Source organism: Mandrillus leucophaeus, unplaced genomic scaffold, assembly GCF_000951045.1.
Source record: "Mandrillus leucophaeus isolate KB7577 unplaced genomic scaffold, Mleu.le_1.0 Scaffold661, whole genome shotgun sequence".
NCBI lineage: Eukaryota > Metazoa > Chordata > Mammalia > Primates > Cercopithecidae > Mandrillus > Mandrillus leucophaeus.
In genome coordinates, this window is record NW_012107153.1 from 566,384 (window position 1) to 584,580 (window position 18,197).

Below are 18,197 nucleotides of genomic sequence, written 5' to 3' on the forward strand. Positions count from 1 at the left end.
TAGGGGTCTCTCACTTATCCTTTACCCACACTGGGGCACCTCTCCAGGCTTCCAGATGATCCCAGCCAAGCAGGCTGCCTTACTTCTTTCTCATTCCTTAAGTCAGATGTTTCCTGTCACTTCTCTATTGAATTCCAGCATTCTCTCTTAGGAAATATACTCAAAGTGTGATTATCTACTCACTATTTTATTTCTTCTTTGTACAGGAGGTGAGTTCTGGATGCCTCTATTCAGCCATCTTGAAGGCCCTTTCATTAGAGTTTTATCCTCAGCATTTTATTTGAATTTAAGTTTAAGGAGTGAGAATGGAGACTTGGGTAACAGTTAGGCTTAAGCCCCAGTGGTAGCCTCTGCTAGACTTTCTACACAAGTGAGGCTCTCTGCTGAATTTATTATAGGGGGAATAAAATGGGAGAAACACTGTGTCTTATTTTCTCTCATGAAGAAAGCCTTTAGGAGAAAACTCATCATGATGAATTAATGTTAAATTTTAAAATGCTTTATGGTTATCAGAGTGAAGGAGTGATTCTCAGTGATGTAAACTATTTGACTCTTTGTCCGGCCTCCATTGACTCATATCCCACTTATGAAAGGAAGAGGAAGGGGCTGTAAGTAATAACTGAAAAAGCTGTTTCACTAAAATGTTTTCTAAGACTATCTTGTTACCCATAGTAAACAAATGTAAAATTAAGAGAAACATGGATGGAGGTGCTGACTCTCTATATATATTGTTTATGTTTACTTTGTGAATAAATTCACCAAGTTATACACATAAAGATATGTGCACTTCTCTATACAACTATTACACTTCAATAAAACCTTTTTTAGACTATAAAAAAAGAGAGGAAACATTAAAGAATTGAAACGGACTTGGGTAATAAAGGTGTATGCATTTATCAAAACTCATCAAGTACATTTCATTGATGTAAATTTTACCTTCAAAAAATGAAGAAAGAAAAAGAACTGTAAACAAACACTGAATTTTAGTTAATGACCTGCGTGCTGAAATCTTTTAGGGTGAAGTATACTAATGTCTCCAACTACATTTCATTGATGTAAATTTTACCTTCAAAAAATGAAGAAAGAAAAAGAACTGTAAACAAACACTGAATTTTAGTTAATGACCTGCGTGCTGAAATCTTTTAGGGTGAAGTATACTAATGTCTCCAACTTACTTTGAAATGAACCCCAAAATGAAATAGTCTGATAGATGAGTAGAAAAAATAATTGTAGAATCTGACTGTGACTATGTGGGTATTCACTGTATAATTCTTTCAATTTTTCTGTATGTTTGATCATTTTTATATTAAAATTTTGGAGGGTTGTAAAGAAGGGAGGAAGAATTCTACCCATCTGTTTATGAATACAAATGATGGCTTCAGTTCATTGAAAACCCTAACACATTAATAGTAATTAGCAGGATATAGTTATCCAGCAAAAGTAGCAGCAATTCCTGGGCTGCTACTTGTCCCAGAAGATAATAATGCCCAATGGAGCTGGCAGAGCTCACATGGAGATACTCCTGCACAAGGCTTAGGTGGCAGAGGCACCAGATGGTAGCCAGAGCAAATTAGAAGAAAATGGTGGATGCTATGTAGTAGTTGTTAAGATTCATTTATTGCCCTGGTGCAGTGGCTCATACCTGTAATCCCAGCACTTTGGGAGGCCGAGGCGGGCAGATCACTTGAGGTCAGGAGTTTGAGACCAGTCTGGACAACATGGTGAAACCTCGTCTCTACCAAAAATACAAAAATTGGGTGGGCATGGTGGCATGCACCTGTAATCCCAGCTACTTGGGAGACTGAGGCATGAGAATCGCTTGAACCCCGGGGGTGGTGCGGAGGTTGCAGTGAGCTGAAATCTCACCACTGCACTCCAGCCTGGGTGACACAGCGAGACTCTGCACTCCAGCCTGGGCAACAGAGCGAGACTCTATCTCAAAAAAAAAAGTGATTCATTTATGGATACATGTGAGACATACTCTGGGATTTGTACCATCATATCCAACCAAGCTGTCAGTTTCACTCATTGGCATTTCTGTAAATCACAAATTTCCAAAGTACTCATCACTAGAATCTGAAGCAATCCACTGTGTTTATCACGTTAGGCTGAAGAAAACTTTGCTATAACACCCACTAGGGTCAAACTTTTTCAACATTTTCCAATTACATAAAGCATTGTATTTTTACTCAATGAAGAAAGACTAAAAATACAGGTAAATAAAACAAATCAAAATATTTGTTTAAAGCTGGCACCTATGTTTGTCCATGTGGCAGCCACATTACATAAAGACACAGGAACTAAAATGAAAGAATGCATATTTTCTCCATTATGCCTGCAGTTTCAGGGACATAGTGTCCTAACAATTAATTTCATATTCAAGGCTGTCTTGATTGCTAATAAATGATCACATTATCTTTAGCACTCTAACAGATATGGTGAGTAAGAATACACAACCTCCCACAATCATGATCCTTTCAATGTCTTTCCAGGGTTTTACTGATATTTTACTGGAAAGAGTCATGCATGGGGGAGCCAACATTACAGGTTTCCAGATTGTCAACAATGAAAACCCTATGGTTCAGCAGTTCATACAGCGCTGGGTGAGGCTGGATGAAAGGGAATTCCCTGAAGCCAAGAATGCACCACTAAAGGTAATGTTCCATGGCATGTAAAAACCTAAGGCCAGCTTTTCAATGTATCTCCGTATGGTCTTTATACACTAACAGTCATCTTATGATCAAATGATTTTCCTCAGAAGTGATTCAAAGATGCCACAAAACAACTGCAGGTGATGCTATTGCGTTTAAAAACTAAACCCCTGAATAAAGAAGCTGTTGAGAATAAGATCTTTTAAAATCCAATGCTTGGAAATAAGTTAACTTAATTTTTAATGAGTTTTATTTGTAATATGCTCATAACAATTTATAATATTACAAGAACCTGAGCCAGGCGAAGGGTGGGGGCAGTGGGAATAGGTAAGGAAGATTGATAGTCTGAAACAGCAAATTAGATTTTACATTATTTATGTGATTGCTTTGTTTTAATAAGTTCCATGAATCTCAGTACACCCAAGTGAATTAGGCTCTAATAAAGAGTGTACATTGCCTATATGTATATTGAATGGAAATGTTTTCCTGCCTGCTAAAGTATCTTAGAAAATAATTAAATTACTTAGGTTGCTCATTTTCACAAAATCAAGATAAGAATATTAAAAGCAGAAAGTCGTGGTTAAAAATGCACATTTTTCATATGCATTCCCCTATGGCTAGAAATTCTATTATTTAAAAACCAGGAATTAAACAGATAAATTAGGGGAAAGTTATTCATGTTACACAAAGGACCCTTCAAATATATTTTTTAAGTAACTCATTCCCTCAGTGTATTGATTCAAATATGAAACTGACTTTAAATTCTTCCTTCCTGATATAGTGAAAGTATGTACCATAGCTGTGGTACAAAATGGGGGATCAAAACAGAGTCAAGACCTTTTCCTAAAAAAGGAAAAGGGGAAAACATCTTCCTCATTGTTTTAAGATACTCATTCTCACATCCTTCCTCCCAGGCAAGAATAGAATAGGGGATAACAGGGTGGGCATTGTAGCATGCACCTGTAATCCCAGACACTTGGGTGGCGGAGGCAGAAGAATGGCTTGAACCCATGCAGCAGAGGTTGCAGTGAGCCAAGATCATGCCACTGCACTCCAGCCTGGGCGACAGAGCAAGACTCCATCTCAAAAAAAAAAAATAAATAATAATAATAGAGAACAGTAGGCAACACAGACCAGAAAAAAGATATAGAGATACTTTCTGTACCATCTATGCAGCTCCACCTTAAATGGGTTACATCAGAACATAATTCAAGTGAAAATTTACTTTATGCAATTGGTGTGTTCTAGAAAAGTTATGGGTTAAACATACTTTTTTCGTTCAGTTGAGCCACTTACTAGTTAAGTGGTATCCTGTGGTTGTAGTGATTATGCCTGCCAGATTTTTCCAAGATAGTCTTGTTTTAAAACATTCTGTTTTAGGGTCTGATCAAGTGTCCTAATTTGCTTCAGTAAATATGGTCACAATCCCTATGATGAATCCTTTGTAATCAAAATTTTTTTAATGTATTAAACTGATATTTACTGGAAAATAATCCCAAGTGAATTAGGCTACAATAGAGTGTATGTTACCTATATGTATATTGAATGGAAATGTTTTCCTGCTTGCTAAAGTATTTCTGAAAATAATTAGATTACCTAAGTTGCCCATTTTCATAGAAATCAAGATAAAAATATCAAAAGCATAAAGTCATGGTTAAAATGCACATTGCATTACATTTAGGTGAGCTTATTCAAATTTAGATTTTTCATAAAACTGCCTACCTACACTGCTTTATGATCTTTAGATTTACCAGGTAATAGGTAGAAGAGAGAAATTCATTTATTCAATATTTTAGTGGGTTTGTAGTCTGGCACCTACAATGTGCCAGACACTGTGTTAGGCATGAGAAAATGAGTGAGGGTAGGAAGTATGAAAAGGGTACTGAAGAGTAGTTTATGCCTGTGCTGAAGTTGTAGAGCCATACAAAAGAGAAGGAAGCCAATCTCAGCTCTGGACTCTTCATTGATAATACTTGGTGTATATAATGTAAAGTTCTAGAACCCACTGAGAAGAAATGTTCATACTTATAAGTAAAAACCTTTAAAGAACTTTTTAAAAATTGAATATTTAAATAGATGTTACAACTTTCACATTACTTTTGCTTAGTATTTGTCATTATAGAACCTTGCACAATATCAATCAAACCAAAAGCCCACTTTAAAAATTGATGTACAATACTTTTGATTAGGAGATAAAATTGTCTACAGATTAAAAATCCTGATAATTTACTCTATAAACATTTTCTTTTAGGGCTTGGGGGGGGTATTCTCACACATTGATAAGTAGAAACTGAATAAAGCAAAAACTAAATAGCTCTTTTGGCATGGTTTGGAAAGGACTACATTAAGATACGCTGACAATTTATGCAGTCAACTGAAAAGAAAATCATCACCATGTTGGCTTCATGTATTGCAAAGATGTACAGACACAAAGATTTTTCTTCATGAAAGAACATATTCCCCCTGTTACAGTCACACTTGATGATTTGCTTCTAAAAGAGAAGTAACGTGAGAAAAGTCAGAAAAGCTAATTGATAGTTGTAGAGGCAATAATCTACTCACTCCCAATTGTATTTGGACATACTGTACTAAAGAGAGAGAACTCCCCCTGGAACATTTTGCTACATTTTTAAAAAGTCAACAACATTCTATATTCTACCAGTATTTGTCACTCCTGCAAAACAGGGGCCAGCTTATTCTAACCATAGTTTGTTATGTTAATTCATTTAATGAAAAAGCATCCACCATTTCAAATTGCGGATAATCAAATCCCTTGTATTAAGTGACTGACCTCATCCCTAGTAGAGCATATCACTATATCCAAGGAATAGAAAGTGTTCTTGCCTGCAGGAGGTGGCATCATGAAGTATTGCCTATGAATTGTCAACATTATCAGATTTAAAACTCAATAATAATTGGAATTTTCTACAATTGAAAAACAGCTTTGGTTTTTGCTACCCCCCAGGAAACAAAAACTGATTTATTGCTGGCCAGAAGTCCTGGCTTGCCAGAAACATGGGCCAGACAGAAGTGATTAATGTTCTCCTCCAAATTAATTTCAAGTTGTCTAACTTAGCTATTTCCATTTTCCCCTAAGTAAACACCGGATCTCAATTTTCTATTACAAACAGCAGTAACCCAGTCTTGCTTTAGGATATGCTGTTTCCTCTCCAGTCTATACATGCCATCCTTTAACTTCACACATATTTCTTCCTCTATAAAGGACCCAGCCTTTTGGTAGTCACTCACTCAGTATAAAAAAGAAACAGTATTGAGAGCAAGAGAGAGATTGCCTTGAGCCATCTGATTGTAATAATCGTAACACATGCACACATGAGGTAAGACGTATCATTGTAGAATGAATCAAATTCAGGCTTGCCCAGAGAGATCTCTTAAATAATTGGGGGGGGGGTGACTGCATAGAACAATAGGTAGAAATGAATGAAAATTATAAGAAACAAGGCAAATTTTGAGGGTATCATTTATCATGATATCTTGTTTTTCATGCATCCATTTCAGTATACATCTGCATTGACACACGACGCAATACTGGTCATAGCAGAAGCTTTCCGCTACCTGAGGAGGCAGCGAGTGGATGTGTCCCGGAGAGGAAGTGCTGGAGACTGCTTAGCAAATCCTGCTGTGCCCTGGAGTCAAGGAATTGATATTGAGAGAGCTCTGAAAATGGTAAAGACCACAATGGGTTATTGGGGTGGAAGAAACTTATAAAGACATTAAAACGATGAGACCTAAATCTTGAGAGAAGACATACTAAAAGGAATAGGACCAGATTATGTAGAATCTCACAGTATGCTAAGAGGATAAGTATAGCCATTTCTATAAATCATCCAAATCTAGAAATCTAAAAATTGGAGGTCATTTCTTGAAGCTTGAAAAAAAAGAGATAAATTTAGGGCAAATGAATTTTTGGTTATGCTCTATACTGTGGCTAGTAAATGAAACTTAGTACTCTCAAAAGTTATGGATTAAATATGTAAATAGCTTCAAAAAATTCAAACCTTTCAAACATATGACATTCCTTAGGGAGATTAGGATATTTTAGAAGATGCTCCTAACTTCAAGATAGACATTACAAAGGACAGCATCTTCTGGCTCATCAGACAAATGATTAGCCTAGACAGGCTATGGAACTTAGCCAGTGTGATGGTATTTCTGTTGTCAAAAAGAACACTCATGCTATTCTACAGGATGAAATGCAGGAACATGATACATTTCTAGGCCTACTTAAGAAGCTTTTGCCCAATGCTGCAAAGAAAAAGCCTAAAGAAAAATAAAAGGAATCAATGGATAGACAGTCAAATAGGTCACTTGTTTTTAGTATTTGCTGGGTAGGAGATCATTTAAGGCTTCAAGCAATGTCCTTTGAACAGATTTCATTATTTATACCAGAAGTAGCATCACCCATTCATTGCAGTTTTCCAAGCAAGAGCTCTGTTCTGAATATTTTGCTTTATGCCACATGTGCCTGCATGTATTAAAATGAGCTTTCAAGAGTACAAGAATCTCTTATTTCTACTTATTTAATGATCCTGATGTTTGGGACATCCAAATCAACAAAGAGATGGGCAAAGATAAGATAATTCTGTGTGTAACCCAGCAAGGAAGAACTTGTAACGGCCTCATAGCATACATCATTTTGTGTAGCTGGCTCTGTTATTGATGCCTGAAATTTGCCAAGTTGGAAGCATTCAATCAAAAGGGGTTAGTAGCCCTTGTGTCTCTCTCCAAGAAAGAGATATGACTCATTCTCCCATCATGCAGATTTTTATGTCATTATGTCAGTTCTTTAACAAATGCCCTAAGTGTAGTTTTATGGAGGTAGCACTGTACAATTTTGAAGAGCTGTTAATTAAATTCAACCTTCATAGCAGTTACAAGATTTGTATTGTCAGGTGAAACATAATGATGAGTGAAATATAAAACTCCCTCAGAGTGAATCAAAAGGAGTTTTCATCAACAAAACCTCAGGGGGCAGGAGCCAGCATCTCCAATTGACTCCCTATTTATGACACAAATAACTACCTTCCCAAATAGAAAACTGGCTAATGAAGGATAAGATACCAATTGGGCTAGGAAAAAAAATAGATTGATCATACTACCACCCAGAAAAGTTTCTGCATGTCTAACTCACTGACAAAGCTCAAGTTGGAAACCAGGTAACCTTCCTCCCCAGGCCCTAATGACCAGATACTCAACCAAAACGATACATTACCTCTTTCCATAGGCCAATCTCTATTGCTCCAGAGAGGCTGGAAGGCATCAGTTTTTTCCAAAAGTAGACAGTGCCTCAGTAAAACTGCTCTACTCACAGGGACTGCAAGGGAGGCTAGTCTGAAGTACTAAATGTTTTACTACATTAAAAGAAATCCCATTTTATTTCAGTTAATTAAAATTGAGATTGCATAATGTAAAGCATCCTTCATTGTGACTAGCACATAGTTGTTTCTCAATAAATTATTCTCTTCCTTCAAAAGAAATCTGGCAAACAAAATCATTGCCTGGCAGAGGCTCCTAAGGGGCCTGTTTTAATGAATAAATAAGCACAACATTCATTCAGTAAATATTTATTGAGCACCCATGACTATGTATCAGGCTCCATATTAGTATGCAAGCATGAAATAAGATGAGTAGTGCTCACATTTAAATTGTTAATATGTAAACAAATGCTTTAAAATATATTAAAGCCACTTGCAAATTGGGTAATCATTCTCCTCACAATCTGCAAATAATGCAAAGATCAGCCTCAGCACAGTCTACTGACATATCTGTCACAGATTCTAAGTCATTGAGACTTGTTCAATCAACATTTATTAAGGATCTGCTCTATCCCAGGCACAATATTAGTTGCTGAGAACAGAGGCAGAAAAAAATGTCTCTCATCTCGAGATGCTCCTAATCCAGTAGGAAAGCCAGAAATACATAATTATAAAAATATTATGTCTAAGTCTTGCACAGGATGCTATGAATTAAAGAAGCTATCCCAGATGGAATGCTGGGAAACTGTCACTAACATTCAATACTGGATCACGTCCTTAAAAATAGATTTCTCTCTGAGTGGTAGTCCAATTCTACTTCTGGTCACCAAACGTTCAAATCATGGGGTCTGGAATGTATTGGACTATGCCTTGACTATTCTCCAGTTCATATATCATATTCAGATGGGTTGGGTTTAGAAATAGATGACTCTTAATGAGACTTAAAGCCCTAGCTATTTTCACAATGAAGGCTTTCCTTAATAAGTTCCTATTGCCCTTGTCCCTGCCTAACTCTTCTATCAGAATTCAATGCTCAAAATAGAGTATAAAGAGCCCTAAGTGCTCACATTATATATCAGTCTCATCCCGCTGGATAAGTAATTTCTATCTCAACAAAGGTCCTTTCTCTAACTAGAAGTGTGATGCCACCTTCTCTGCAAGCCTAAGCTAACAACAGTGCTTAGCTTTGTTGGAACCATTGGACAATCATCTTGTTTTCAGTTCATCACATTGGAGCATTTTCCTTTCCATAGGAATTCCACAGTCTCCTACTGGTGGTGAATAAGCCCCTTTCCCTTTAAAAAAATGTTCCCTAATATTTGACAACATTTTTCTTTCTGCAACACAAACCCACTGCCACCTCTGAATTGTTTGACAGTTTGTCATTTTCTATAAGTGATGAAAAACAATTCCATTCTTTCATACTAGGAAAATGAGATATATTCTTTCTCTTTGAAGCAAAGTCTTTGACCTTTACTTGCCAGATGAGTAATGTAAGTGGTTAACAATAATGACTTATATTTGTAAAGGGTATTTCATCCAGTGTCCCTGCACTGTAAACTAGGTAAAGAATCTCTCTACTTAGAAGAGATGGCCTTTTATTAATTCATAATACTGAGCTCAGGCCTAGGAAAAATTGTGCCATACATGAAATCAGCATTTGGCATCCCAAACAAGTGTTCTGGCTTCCAGTTCTTCTATCTTTCTTGTCTAGTGCTCCATACTCCTGACCCCTTAGGCTTAATAAATTTTATCAGTCTTTGAATTACCCCTCCATGGCTTAGCTCTCTTGTCTGTTACCTGTGTGTAGCTGAGTGTAGGTCAAATAAGAGGGAAAGCTCATGCCTGTCACCGTAGTAGCTGGTAAATGTGTAACTCTCTCAAGAAACAGAACTAAATCTATTTGGTTAACAATAATTAATATAGCTAGCATGTGTTCTGATGCTTAATAGATAGATAGATATATATAGATATATATACACACACATATATATCTTCTCTAATCCTCTCAATAACTCTGAAAGATAGGTACTACTAGGATTTTCAATCTTACAGATTAAGACACTGGGGTAAAAAAGCATTAAGAACATGCCGAAGGTCATTCAGTTAATAATTGAAGCTATGATATGAGTCCAAGTGCAACAGTGCCCATGCTACTGAAACCAGATTATGTTCAGATATGGGAAATATTAAGATAAGACACAGCCATGGTCCCCAAGGAACTCAGTTTAGAATACATTACCCTAGTTAAGGGGATAGCCTGCAGAGTATTCTCCGAAAGGGACTAGTGGAAATTTCAGGTCCTTGAAAAAGTGGCAGTAGAGCCCTCATTGTATTATGTAAGTAACAGCATCTTACACCTACTCAATGCTTCAAAACTAAAAGGCATACCAAGAAAATACTGTGGAGGAAATGAAGATCTGTATAGACTTGATCTGGTGGATAGAACTCAATGACTTGCAATAATAATTCTTCAAGATTCCAAGATCTATCAGTAGACCTCATCCCAGAGACTTAGAAGGCAATAATGCCGCGTTATTTTTAAATTTTAAATTTTCTCTTTCTACCAGGTGCAAGTACAAGGAATGACTGGAAACATCCAATTTGACACTTATGGACGTAGGACAAATTATACCATTGATGTGTATGAAATGAAAGTCAGTGGCTCTCGAAAAGTAAGTAACCAAAACAGACATTTAAAGAAAAGGGCTCTTGAAAAAGGACAGCATTTGGATGCAAGAAAATAAGTGTTATTATTTTACAAAATATCAGTAAGGGTGAGTGGAATATGGGAACCTCCAGGATGAAGGAATAGCACATCTGTGTGTGTGTCAGTGTTGGGGGTCCTGATGGGAATGACAAGACACGGGGAGACAGGATGTCAATCCTTATAGAGCTCAAGAAAGTTTTGTTCCACAACAGCACTTGAATTTCATGCAGTACTTTTTTGAGGGAAAAATAGGCATCCAGGTCAAATGTCTTCTGTTTCTAGGCCGGCTACTGGAATGAGTATGAAAGGTTTGTGCCTTTCTCAGATCAGCAAATCAGCAATGACAGTGCATCCTCAGAGAATCGGACCATAGTAGTGACTACCATTTTGGTAAGTGTGAACAGTAGGTAGGTGGGTTTTCTGTCCAGCAAGACTTCTGTTTTCTGAAAAGTATTTTTCCATCAGTAGAAAAGACCTCAAGTTCAAACAGTAAAAACTTCCAACAGGGAAGCTCAGGAAACTCTCAAAGTATCTTACCATGATGATGAACAGAATGTCGTTTAACAAAAAGAAAGAAAGAAAAAGAATAGGAATTTAGAACAGTTTTAGATTATCATTTTCCTCTTTCTCCCCGCCTCCATGCCCGCCCCCATAGGACTGATGCTTCATCTGGACTTGAAACCTAATTCTTCATTGTGGGGGAAGCAGCATTGTGTGGAGGAGAGAGTACATTAGGATTCTAAAATTAGGTCTACCACTAACCTGTAAAACTGTGCAAGTCACAACTTCTCTGAGCCTCAGGTTGTTTTTTCTTCATTTATGAAAGGGGTATAATACTCATCAACTACCCATATCATAAGCCCATTTCAAGGCACAATTTACTACATGAAGAAGTTTTCTGCAAAACTCAAAGCACTTAAAATGTGAGATAGTATTCTCATTTAGTTTTAAAACACTTTTCTAAAAGCTGGTTTTGTTTTACTGAATGAAGTACAAACCTGGGTTAAAAATAAATATATCACTAGGTGTGAAAGTATGATTTTCTGAATTAGGCTGAAGTTTGCCTTTCGTCTAAGCATACGTATCAAATACTCCCTTTGTCTTAAGTACTATACTAGGTCCTGGAGATATAAAAATGTAAATGCCACGGACCCTGACCTCACAAGGATCACAGTGCTTTCCCAGGGCTTTGCCTCAACTACCTGTGATTCTTACATAATAAATCTTGAGAAATCAAAGGCACTTCAGCATCATGTAACTAACTCTGCAAAATTTGATGAAATCAAAGACTTGATAGGTGAAAACTGGGCCGTCTTTCAAACTCTCAAAAAGAACTGAAATCCTTCTCTGCTTCCTTAAATTATCAGTTAAGCACTTCCTCCCCACCACCAAAAAAAAAAGAATATGACCGAATGAATACTCAAGGTTCTTCTGTTTACTGAGTAACAATTTAAAGACCTTTTTCACATACCAAACCTCAATAGTTACAGAGGGGAAAAATTATTACATTTATCTTCTCTTGGAAAAATGTATAGTTGTAATCCTTTTATCTTGCTTCTGGTCCCAAAGGAATCACCATATGTAATGTACAAGAAGAACCATGAGCAACTGGAAGGAAATGAACGATATGAAGGCTATTGTGTAGACCTAGCCTATGAAATAGCCAAACATGTAAGGATCAAATACAAATTGTCCATCGTTGGTGATGGGAAATATGGTGCAAGGGATCCAGAGACTAAAATATGGAACGGCATGGTTGGGGAACTTGTCTATGGGGTGAGTTTTTTCTAATTCTGTTTTCATTTACTCTGTGCTTTCCAATTAACGAAGAAGAGAGAGTATTTAATTTTCAAGTGCAGTATTTATCCAATTGTATAGTTTACATATAGTCTACAAGAAAAATATATTCTTCTACAGTTGCACTCTGTAAAGGTAGATTGTCAGTGGTATCCTTTGGACAACAGGATTATTTTACCAAAAGGAAAATAGAATTGGGGGATTTTATTTGGCAACATTAAGCACAGCCTGCCCTCTATTTAAAATCTGTTCCTTCTGTGTTCTCTAGCTCAGGCAGCAGAATTACCACCCACATAGTTGCCTAAGCAACTTTGCCTAAGCAACCTCATCATCTTTCCTCATTGTTCCCTCTTATCTAATCAGTCACCATGTCCTATGAATTCTACTTTTAAGTCTCTCAAATCTAGACACACTCTTCACCCCCACCACCATCACCTTAATTAGGGTTCTTAACATCTATCAGTCATTTAACTTGTTACCCTGCGTCTGTTCTTACCCTGGCAAATTAGATCTCCACATTACTGTAATTTCCCACTTTAAAAATCAGGATAAAATTCAAATTCCTTCACATGGCAAATAAGGCACTTTATAATCTAGCACCCGCCTACCTCTCTAGCTTCCTCCTGTACTCTTTCCCCCTCACACCCAATGTTCCAGCTATAGAAAAGTAAGTGTTGTTCCCTGAAGGTGCTGAGCTCTCACTTAGTATAAGCCTGGAAGTACTTTTGCGTCTCTTCAGCAGCTAATACCACCTACTAGTCCTCTGAAACACAGCAGTGATACTTGTTTCAGAAAACCTTCTCTATTCGCATCTACTTGCCTGCGGTCTGGGTTAGGTACCCCTGCTTTTTGCTTCCTCCCTTTCCATATTCATATAGGACTTCTAAGCCTGTATTGTAATGATCCATTTACAAGTTCCACTGTTCTACTAGACTATGAACTCCTCGAGGACAGAAGATGTAGCGGATTCATTTCAATATCACACAGTCTGAAACATAGACGTTCAATAAATACTTGCTGAATTAATGAATGAAAAATGAACAGAATGGTTCTGCCAGGGGCTTATCTATAGTCAAGTGCAAAATAATTAATATGGGCAATTAGGGCTTTTAAGAAAGGTACAGTGGTGTCTTCAGAGCTCCTGGGTCACTTAGTATTAAATGGTTTTGGCCTCTGATTGTGAATGTTATATCTTGGGCAGCTTAATGAGGCACAGGGAAATAAGCAGAACTGGACAGAAAAACTGCCCATTCAGTAAACCAGTCACTAGAGAACTAATCCAAGTGCAGGGGGTGGTGGCAAAGGTTTAGTTCTAGCAAACAAAGATTACCTGTAATAATAACTTTCTGTCTAGACAATATCTACATTAAGTAAGGGGAAGACAGAGGAATCTAGGAGGTGGAGATACTGAGAAGTCCTAGCTGGCAAGAAGCAAACAACCAGGTTTATATTTATTGGACTGAGGTTCTGGAGAAGGACTCTAGTGCTTGGGATGGAAACCAGCAAGAATAAGGTATAGCTCTCCAATCATACGAGAGTACTGGGGTTGCTAAATCAGTTCTTGGGACAGGCCTTTGGGAGGAACCACAAAGTCAGAAGCTCATTTCTAAAAATAAGGGCACAGAAAGGTAACAAAAATGAGGCTGGACCCCAGATATAAAAACTGGAGCACCATCCTCTAGTCAGACAAACAGCAAGGCAACTTGAACCTCAGCCCCCATCTATGGGCCTGGAGCCATTATCTCCTGTCTTGGGTCAAGATTGGTCCTGGGAACTGGGGCAGGGCTAAGTGGCAGATGAGATTCAAGTGAATCCAGCAGTAAGAAAGAGAAGAATTTCCAATGCCAGTGCAAAGAGGGCTGAACAAGCGGCAGAGCACCCAGTCATGATTTCTGAGGACTCTGAGAATCTCTGAACCATCTTGACACAGTTCTAATCTTTTACAAGTCGTTGATAAGGTTTTCTTCTCTTTCCTGTTCCTCATCTCCCCAACACTTAGGCTCCAAGAGGTCTTGTCTTGCTTACAGCTCACTCTTGCTCTTAGCACAGTACCTGATACATAGTAAATGCTCACTTTTTGCTTTAATGAATCAACGTCTGGCATACAGTAATACCTAAGCCAATATTCATTAAATTGAGTACATGGTGGGATATAATCTTATAATATCATTATTATTACTATTACTACTACTACCATTACCACTACTATTACTACTACTACTACTATTATTAGCTACCATTTGTTGCATATTTACTGGCTGCCACATACTGTGCTAAGTGCTTTATACACTTTATGTAATTTACTCCTCACAACATGCTTCTGGAATGTGCCATTATTAAACACTTTCCACATGTGAGAAAATTGAAGCCTAGAGAGGTGAAGTCACATGCCAAAGACCAAACAGTTTACAGTGACTATCTTAGTTTGTTTGGGCTGCTATAATAAAACATCATAAACTGGGTCACTTATAAACAACAGGAATTTATTTTTCACAGTCCTAGAGACTGGGAAGTCCAAGATCAAGGGAGATTCATTGTCTGGTGAGGGCCACTTTCAGGCTCATAGATGGTACCTCTTCCTGTGTTCTCACATGATGGAAAGGGTAAGGGGTCCCTCTTGGGCCTCTTTTATAAGGATACTGTAAGTTTCATTTATGAGGGCTTCACTCCCATGACCTAATCACCTCCCAAAGCCCCACTTCCTAATACCATCACCTTAGGGTTTAGGATTTCAACATATGAATTGGTGGGGGTGGAGGGACGTGGGGACACAAATATTCCAACTGTAACAGTGACACAATAACTTTAACCCAGGTCTTTGACTCTGAAGTCCATGCTTTTTAACCATTACACTCTGTCCAACAGCCAAAGTGTGGTTTCAGGCCCATCCCATTCTGAAAGATAGCTGAAATTTATTAGAAAGGCTTATGGTGCCTTAGTCATTCTGGAGAGAAGAGTGGTTGGCCACAGCAGCATGGCAAGAAATTTAAGGCATAAGTGTCTTTTTATTTCATTTATTATTTATTTATTTTTGAGATGGAGTATTGCTCTGTCACCCAAGCTAGAGTGCAGTGGCATAATCTTGGCTCACTGCAATCTCTGCATCCAGGGTTCAAGTGATTCTCCTGCCTCAAGTTCCTGAGTAGCTGGGACTACAGGCACCTGCCACCATGCTCATCTAATATTAAAAATATTTTTTAGTAGAGATGGGGTTGGCCAAGCTGGTCTCAAACTCCTGACCTCAAGTGATCCACCCGCCTCAGCCTCCAAAAGTGTCGGGATTACAGGTGTGAGTCACCGCACCCGGGCTAAGGTGTAAGTTTCTACTAGCCCAGGTTATCTGATGTGAGCTATACCATGAACTCTACCACCCCATCACAACTGAATGACCATATTTCACCTGTCACTCTCTGTAAGTAGATCACTGCTCTCCTGGCATTGAGGAAGACATTACACACAGTGACATAGAGCAAGGCAGATTTATTGACATTGTTCAGACAAAGACTAATTTTCTCACTGGATTTGGTTTCTCCTCCAGCATGTTCCCTGTACTGCACTCATTTAATCTCCACATATCTCTTCCTCATTCCAGTTTGTCTATTTGTGAGTGAGGGAGCTTGAGTATTAGAGTCCCTTATTTGTTTAGCAACTTAGATGCCTTCTCTCCACTTCTGAATAGGAAAAGTGTTCCTATAGGAACCTTCCCATCTTTTCCTTTTAGTTCTTTCTACTAAAGACAAAAGCAATAGCCAGGGAGGCTCTTACAGAAATGTCCTCCTCCTTCCCCTGCCTAAAACAACTTTCTGATGCTTTCTGGGCTTATAACAGGAGGTGATTCCAGAGAACTACAGCAAACCAACCCATCGGAGAAGACGGGTTGGAAAGCCAAATTCCATTTTCCTCTAAAACCTGTGGCTATGAAAAATAGACGTTCTTATCATGCTTGGAGTAAAAGCTCTCTGTTAAAGAGGATGATCTCATGAGCTAAATGTGTCTTCATCTTCATTTAGAAGTTTTAGTCTTTTGGCATTGGGAAGTTTTCAATTTCTCTATCAATGACAGAAATGGAGAAAAATGAAAACACAGGCTTTCATTTCTGGCAGGCCTGGCCTCTTGTGGTTTGCAAGTTGCTTTAAAAAAGAAGAACTGAAAACCCCTAATGGTTTCTCTAAGTTCTTAATGAGTAAAAAGATGGAGAACAGGGAAATATTTCTTGCAGTGAACATGAAACCTACACAGATAGGCACTGCTTTATCTTAAGGGTATTTCTCTTATGCTTTTAGTATGTAAAACAGAGCAGAGTGGAAAGAATGAAAAAAATCAGAGATGAAGAAAGCTCTGCAAGGGAGAGTTCAGTGTCAGTCATAAAGTCTCAAGAAAGAATCAAAATGAATTAAATTTGTTAAAGAATAAAGAAGCCAATCAGCCTGTTTTCAGATGATTTATAAATAGGTTTTTCCTAAAGAAATTCAAATCAGGTTGATGTTGGGGCACCTTGTATCTCTAAGAAGGCTATTTTTGAAACAAACCTCAGTAGGACACAATGTGCCCCATTATGTAAGCCCTTCAGAACATTATGGACTTGAAACTGTCCACCTGCTTTTAGCAGTTTTGATTTTGAGTTGGATGTCTGTAACACCACTACATGGTAACAGTCCCAGATCAAATGGCTTACAGACCACAAGTTTTTATGGCTTCTAAATACCATATGTTTTGAGGGCACTTTAAAACAGCATTTTTTTTTTGCTAGCAGGGCTCTTAAACATCCTGAATCCTACCTTACCATTCATTTTTACAAATGCATATGGGGACCAGCCAAGACAAGACATCAGAACTGCCCCTCAGGTAATCAGGAAACCAAAGCCTGATAGAGGACACAGGTACAGGAGTGGCAGCAGGATTGGACAAAGTCACAAAATCCCACAACTTGGCAACACAGGTTTTGTGACTCATGGTCTAGTGCTCTATCCACTGGGTCACACTGGCTCAGTTCACTAAACTTGTCGGATTATGGGAATATTGGTGTTGTATCAATCAGACATAGCATCCCCACCTGGCTCTAAGGGGCTTACAATCTAGTTGTATTATAAACTTTTCCATCTAAGATACTCATTTTGCTTTTTTTTTTTTTCATCCAAGATACTCATCCTGCTTATTTATGGCCCCCAGGATAATGTAATCCACATTTCTAGTTATCACTTGAAATATTTGAAAACCCAATATAGACAGCTGGGGGTTCTGCCCTTGTAGAGGAGATAGGATCTAAGAGAAAAAGAGAGTCAGGAGACAGGCTAAAAGGAAATTGAGGCTCCAATTAACAGAACACCTCCCAGTGGGCAACTGCCATGTTCCTTATGTTCCTAGCACTTACAACTAAGGATAAAGAAGAGGGGGGTTGCTTTGGGAAAGGCTTGACAAGCTGCTACTTAAATTGCTTCTTCTGACTTAGAAGATAGCAGAGAGCCTGGGGGTAGTAATGGGGTTGCAGGGATGGTTGATTATAGGTCATATTCCCTGGGTGTCCCCAGACTCCTTCACGCTCCCAGGACACATGGCAACTTTACAGATACTATTTGCGCTGACATTTCTCTGCCTAGAAGAAATTATCTCTTAGGTTGTCACTATCCTAAGCTGGATTCATTTTCCATTAAGAAAGGCAGAGAGTCGATTTGTCCTTCCAGCTAAAAGTCAGAGAAGCAAGGGTCCAGTAACAGATGCCAGATATTCTTCAGGTGATTATACTGGGCTTTGGCAGAAGGGCCG

At 38.1% G+C, this 18,197-nt stretch overlaps 1 protein-coding gene across 3 annotated transcripts in view; it reads left to right on the forward strand.

Moving 5' to 3' along the window:
- GRIA3 (glutamate receptor, ionotropic, AMPA 3) overlaps positions 1-18,197 on the forward strand; it is a 306,486-nt gene that overhangs the window by 207,232 nt on the left and 81,057 nt on the right. For all 3 annotated transcript variants that reach the window (XM_012001497.1, XM_012001496.1, XM_012001495.1), the window contains exons 6-10: positions 2,493-2,654; positions 6,171-6,338; positions 10,498-10,602; positions 10,920-11,027; positions 12,207-12,413. In XM_012001497.1, coding sequence (XP_011856887.1) covers positions 2,493-2,654; positions 6,171-6,338; positions 10,498-10,602; positions 10,920-11,027; positions 12,207-12,413 — 750 coding nt within the window. The remainder of the gene's footprint in view (positions 1-2,492; positions 2,655-6,170; positions 6,339-10,497; positions 10,603-10,919; positions 11,028-12,206; positions 12,414-18,197) is intronic.